At 44.4% G+C, this 6,796-nt stretch overlaps 1 protein-coding gene across 1 annotated transcript in view; it reads right to left on the minus strand.

The window, feature by feature from the left end:
• TMEM243 (transmembrane protein 243) overlaps positions 1 to 6,796 on the minus strand; it is a 14,923-nt gene that overhangs the window by 6,031 nt on the left and 2,096 nt on the right. The window contains exon 2 of the mRNA XM_015825453.1: positions 5,832 to 6,142. Coding sequence (XP_015680939.1) covers positions 5,832 to 5,909 — 78 coding nt within the window. The 5' untranslated portion in view covers positions 5,910 to 6,142. The remainder of the gene's footprint in view (positions 1 to 5,831; positions 6,143 to 6,796) is intronic.

Consider the following 6,796-nt stretch of genomic DNA (forward strand, 5'->3'; position numbering starts at 1 on the left):
TATATATATATAAAAAGCACTGCCCCTTCCCCATTTTAGGGATATGTCCTCCATTCAAATGCCACTTACAGCAGTGGCCAAAATTGTGGAAACCTTTTGGGAAAAGTGTATTTTTGAGGTTTGATGGCTAATAACACCACTTTTGTTTTGGAGTAGTACCATAAAGTTATATCTCAATGGAAAGATAATTTAATCAAGAATGTAATGCAGCAAAGTTTGTTCAATTATCTGTACTGTATTCTATGAAAGGTTACAGCCAAATAACCAGGAAAAGGAAGCACAACTTGCTTAGGTTGATCTCAGGTAGCTTTCCTTCATCTGATGGTAGCCAATGAGCGTGAGCGTTTAGAAAGCCAATCGGGTGTCATTGCTTGTTTTAGCAATGAGCCAATTGGATCACAGGAGGATTCAATGATTGATGTCATGTATTGAAGCTGAGCGGAGGACATTTGTCAGGGTGTGATGTGATGGCTATCAAGTTGGTTGGGTTTTTTTGTGTGTTCTTTCATTGAGCGAGCTTGTAAAACGTAATAAAATTAAAGGAATGGTGCAAAGAGTTGACTGGTCGCCCAGAAAGCAATGTAAAATAATATTATTAAGTGAACAAGGCTACAGCTATAAAGAAATTAGAAGAAAAAATGGTGGAAACTTAACCAAAGGTGGCATTTCTACTGTACACTTTTCCCAAAAGGTTTCCACCGTTTTGGCCACTACTGTATATACAAGTAGTTCTTGACTTACAACCGTTCATTTAGCAACTGTTCAAAGTTACACTGGCACTGGGAAAAAAAAGTGACTTACGACTTTTCACACTTTAAGCCGTTGCAGCCTCCCCGTGGTCACATGATCAAAATTCAGACGCTTGGCAACTGACTCACATTTATGACGGTTGCGGTGTCCCGGGGTCGTGTGGTCCCCTTTTTGCAATCTTCCAACAAGCAAAAATCAATGTGGGGAGGCCAGATTCACTTCACGACCGGACTTACTTAACAACTGTGTTGCTAACTTAAGAACTGCAGTGGTTCGCTTTACAAATGTGGCAAGAAAGGTCGTAAAATGGGGCAAAGCTCACTTAACAGCTATCTCACTTAGCAACAGAAATGTTAGGCTCCATTATGGTCCTAAATCGAGGACCGCCTGCATTGGGGAAATCCAAACTCATCACAGCCAGATGCCTCTTCCAGTCTTTGAGGCTGGCATTGCCCAGGACCCAGTTGAATTGGGGCATGTCTAGTTTAATGAAGAGAAGGACAAGGAGTGAATGATAAGCAGTATTTCAGCATCTGAGGAGTTGCCCCAAAGAAGAGGGAGTCAAGCTGTTCTCCAAAGCCCCTGAAGGCAAAACAAGAAGCAACGGATGGAAACTAGTCAAGGAGAGAAGCAACCTGGAATTAAGGAGAAATTTCCTAACAGTGAGAACAGTTAACCAGTCAAACCACTTGCCTTCAGAAGTTGTAGGTGCTTCATCACTGGAGGCTTTTAAGGAGAGGCTGGACAGCCATTTGTCTTAAACGCTATAGGCTGAACAGGGGGGTTGGACTAGAAGACCTCCAACGTCCCTTCCAGCTCTGTCATTCTGTTAAAAGTTCTGAATTAATCAAATCTTTATAGGTAGTCCTCAAGTTACAACCATTTGTTCAGCAACTGTTCAAAGTACCAACGGTGCTGAAAAAAAATGAGACTTAAAAACCAGTTCTGGCTCTTACAACTATTGTATCTACTCATTGCAGGCCAATTTACTCCATATGTCCTACAGAAGACCGACTCAGAGCCCACATTTTATTCCTTATCAGTTTGATCCACCTGGTCCTTTGCCAATTCCAAAGGGTTAGTTTCTCAACATAACTTTTATGTCAACAAGTCTAGATTAGAAAGCGCTAAAGACTGATCATTGAAAGCCGGGTTAAGAAAAAGAAGAAAAATAACAGGGACACCAGATATTTTTCAGAACACAGTTTAACAGCTGAGGCATTGTATTCTTAACAAGGCCCATTTATAAAGATGCTTAGAACTTCCTTTCTTCTCTTCTTCCCTTTATTGTTATTTCCTTTTTCTGTCCTGAAATGTATTTCAGTAGATTGGGACTCCATATAATTATTCCCATAATCCAATCGTCCCTACGTTTCAAAACCATCCTTTATTCAACTTGAGATCTGATAGGTTCAACTACAACTCCATTAATCCAGAACGTCACGCTGAACAAAAGATTGCCTAATTCTATTATATATATGTGTCTGTGTGTGGGTGTGTGGGGGTGTATGTGTACACACACACACACACATATACATACATACATATACACACAAACACACACACATATATATACACAAACACACATACAGAGAGAGAGAGAGAGAGATGGGGAGTGCAGCCAAGAAATTAAAAGACGCTTGCTCCTGGGGAGGAAAGCTATGGCAAATCTAGACAGCATACTAAAAAGCAGAGACATCACCCTGCCAACAAAAGTGCGTAGAGTCAAGGCCATGGTTTTCCCAGTTGCAATGTATGGCTGTGAAAGTTGGACCATAAGAAAGGCTGAGCGCCAAAGAATGGAGGCCTTTGAACTACGGTGCTGGAGAAGACTCCTGCGAGTCCCCTGGACTGCAAGGCGATCCAACCGGTCAGTCCTAGAGGAGATCAACCCTGACTGCTCTTTAGAAGGCCAGATCCTGAAGTTGAAACTCAAATACTTTGGCCACCTAATGAGAAAGAAGGACTCACTGGAGAAAAGAGCCTAATGCTGGGAAAGATGGAGGGCAAGAGAAGAAGGGGAAGACAGAGAATGAGGGGGCTGGATGGAGTCACTGAAGCAGTAAGCGTGAGCTTAAATGGACTCCAGAAGATGGTAGAGGACAGGAAGGGCTGGAGGAACGTTGTCCATGGGGTCGCGATGGGTCGGACACGACTTCACAACTAACAACAGTATACATATACATATAGAGAGAGAGAGATTATCCCACCATATAATTACATCCTTGATTCCATACATGCAATGTGGTATTGATACAACTGATGTTTCTCAGCATGTAGCTTACCCATCTCAAAATGATATAGCTGAGGAAGGAAAAGACAAATGAAGTTTGTTGCAATTTAAAAAGCACAGGGAAAAACAATCAAGTAAGAATGTTAGGGTACCAAAATTGCAAATTTTGGTTTCTTCAGAGCTCTAACTATAGAACATGTGCATAAAAAAAAAACTTCTGCACATTACCATCCTCTCGTTGGAATCTGGCTAGCATCCTCTTAACGTGCTTCAGGAAATTGCTAATGAAGAAGAATAGTTGTGCTCAGGGTTGGCATGAGGGTTCCTTGGGGCTCTCTGAGCTTGCTTCTTTTCTTGCAGATGTTACATGACCCAACTAGGTAACAGCATCAGTGCCAGTGTGGAAATTGCAATGGACACCAAGATACACCTCTACGATCACACATAAACTGATCCTGTCGACTCCATATTGTTCTGATTTACTGAAAGAAAGAATCTTTAGAATATCTGCCGAGGATTCAGACCTGGACTCTGTCTACTTCTCACTGGGCACAGTTGACAAACAAACACACAACTCAATGCTTCCAATGCACACTTGTGGGGTAGGGGCAGTCTGATAAATGCCTTGCCCCTAACACACAGAAGGCCTCAGTCTCCTAAAATATACCAAGCTGGTTGGGACTTTGAGAACCGTTTAGTCCAACTTCTCTGAAGGACATCAACCAGGAGAAAAGTCTTCATAGAGCTTGGCTTGTAAGACCCAGTTATGGGAAAGTCCTATGAAAAAATCCATCACAACTAAGGATAAAAACTTCCTCTAACAAATTCCAAAGCGTAAGCTATTTATTGCAAATGTCAGATTGTGTGAGAGGGAAACACAACAAAGCTGATGCAACAAGAAAAATGAATCCATATCTCCATCAACATGAAAGACCTCAATCTCCTAAAACGGGTCTTCAAATTTGGCCCTTTTGTGACCAGTAGACTTCAACTCCCAGAATTCATCAGCAACGCATGCCTGGCTGAGGAATTCTGGGAGTTGAAGTCCACCAGTCATAAAAGGGCCAGGTTTGAAGACCCCTGTCCTAAAACATACCAAGGTGGTTGGGACTTTGACAACTGTGTGATCCAATTTCTTTGGAGGCCATCAACAGGAGGAAGGATGGTCTACGTAATGATTTATGGCTCATAAGAGCTCTTTATGGGGAAATCCTACGAAGAAATCCATCACAACTAAGGATAGAAAACTTCCTCTTAACTCACTCCAAAATATAAGCTATTCATTCCACAGCCAATAAAAAAAGCGAGCATGGCAAATTACATGAAAACTCCAGGTAAATTAAAATTTAAAGTTTCATCTTTGCATTTAAGCCAGTGGGTCAATATCCTTCTCCTGGCAAAAATCTTGGAAAGTTTTGTTGAAATAATCCCCTCAAACCCAAGGAAATTCCACCATAAATCTGGCACAACTGAGACGGTTGTGCAACACAAAGAGCTCTTTTTATTAGAGGACCCCAACAGAGTAAGCAAAGGTTTTAAAAGACTGCAGGCTAAAGGCCTGCCATTGTGCGCGTATTACACAATCGGAGTATTGCTCCATCACACTACTCAAAAGGATAACTCAAACATGTCTCTGCAGTTGCACGGTACGTTAAGAAAACGCAATCCAGACTCAAGTGCAACCTCCACAGCCGCAAAACTTGAGCAGAAGGCCGCCATTTTGAAAAGGTGCCCAGAGCCAGCATGGCTTAGCCAGACATTGGATGAAAAGAGCCCTTTGCACAGTGGAACCAAATGCCGAATACCAGATAATCCTTGACTTACAACCGGTCATTTAGTGATCGTTCGAGGCTACAACGGCACTTAGGATCGTTTTTCACACTTATGACTGTCGCAGCATCCCCGTGGTCGCGTGATCAGAATTCAGACCAGCTTGGCAACTGGTTCATATTTACGACGGTTGCAGTGTCCCGGGGTCACGCGACCCTCTTTTTGCGACCTTCTGACAAGCAAAATCAATGGGGAAAGCCAGATTCACCTAACATCTGGGTTACTAACTTAACAAATGCAATTATTTACTTAGCAACTGTGGCAAGAAAGATAGTAAAATGGGGCAAAATTCACCTAACAAACATCTCACTTCACGACATAAAATTTGGGCTCAGTGACGGTCCTAACCCTAGGACTGGCTGAAGATCTCCCAGACTGCAGGCACAGCCACGCTTCACCTACGTTATTTCCTTTCCCATCTCGCCTTTCCTTGAGAAGCTCAAAGTGGCGTTGACAACAACTCAACACCCACTTGGGAGGTGTTTGAGCTGAGAAAGAATGACTGTCCTAATTCTCCCAGGAAACTTCGGCATCTGAGATCAGATATGAACCCCTAGGGCAGGGGTCTTCAAACGTGGCCCTTTTATGACTTGTGGACTTCAACTCCCAGAATTCCTCAGCCAGCATATGCTGGCTGAGGAATTCTGGGAGTTGAAGTCCACAAGTCATAAAAGGGCCACGTTTGAAGACCCCTGCCTTAGGATCTTCTCCAGAATCTTCATCCCTCTACTGTGCCAACTCTGGAGCCCAGTTGCAAGAGACATTGGGAGCCAGGCGGTCAGGCATAAATCTCTGCCCTTTTGGGACAGAAATCTGCTCTGGACTGACTGCAAGTCCTTCCCTGGAGGGCAAAAGACCCATTAGAGTCCAGCGTTTCTCAGCCTTGGCCATTTTAAGAGGGGTGGACTTCAACTCCCAGAATTCCTGGCTGGGGAATCCTAGGAGTTGGTCCACCCATCTTAAAACTGCCAAGGTTGAGAAACCCTGCATTAGACAAAGACGAGCTCTTTCCCGTTACCCTTGGCGATGTCTCTCCAAAAAGAGGCCTGTTATCCAGGCCTCTGGTCCCGTACGTTCTGGTCGTGAAGTCCTCCATTGTGTCCCAAGTCCAAATCTGAAGAGCCGTGCTCCTTTTCAAAACAGAGTCATCCCTTGTTCCCAGGAGGGCTGAAGCCCGAGCGGCAGGCAGAGCGGCAGGCAGGGCAAATCCAACTTTTATGAGAAATGCATTTCTTCTGCAGCGCCGGGTGCTACAAAGCCGGTTGTGGTTCAACGCCAAGGATCCGGGCCTCTCCTCCGAACCTCAGCTTTCCTCCTCATGATCAGCAGCTGAGGAGAGAAATAACAGAGCAGCACTCAGCAGGCTGACAGGCTTCCCCGAGGCCTGCCCAATCGATTAAGGCGGTCGGTTTGATCGCGGCTGGGACTGGGGCAGGCTGAGCGGGATGCTCCCCAGCTCATTCACCCCCGGAGGACCCCCTCCCTGATCTTCACAGCCCAAGAGACAAAGAGGAGAGATTGCAGATCTGGGACCACTGCCTGGAATTCTTCTTCTTTGTTAAAAAATAATTCTATTAAAGGTTTGAATAAGAAGATAAGAGAGGGAAGGAGGGAGGAAGGAAGGAAAATGGGAATGAGAAGGGAGGGAGGGAGGGAGGGAGGGAGGGAGGGAGGGAGGAAGGAAGGAAGGAAGGAAGGAAGGAAGGAAGGAAGGAAGGAAGGAAGGAAGGAAGGAAGGAAGGAAGGAAAATGGGAATGGGAAGGAAGGAAGGAAAATGGGAATGAGAAGGAAGGAAGGAAGGAAGGAAGGAAGGAAGGAAGGAAAAATGAGAAAGAAGGAAGGAAGGAAAATGGGAATGAGAAGAAAGGGAGGAAGGAAGGAAGGAAAAAGGAAAATGGGAAGGAAAATAGGAATGAGAAGAAGGAGGAAGGGAGGAAGGAAGGAAAATGGGAATGGGAAGGAAGGAAAATGGGAATGAGAAG

The sequence above is a fragment of the Protobothrops mucrosquamatus genome, unplaced genomic scaffold (assembly GCF_001527695.2).
Source record: "Protobothrops mucrosquamatus isolate PMUCROS unplaced genomic scaffold, P.Mucros_1.0 scaffold2645, whole genome shotgun sequence".
NCBI classification, from domain to species: Eukaryota; Metazoa; Chordata; class Lepidosauria; order Squamata; family Viperidae; genus Protobothrops; species Protobothrops mucrosquamatus.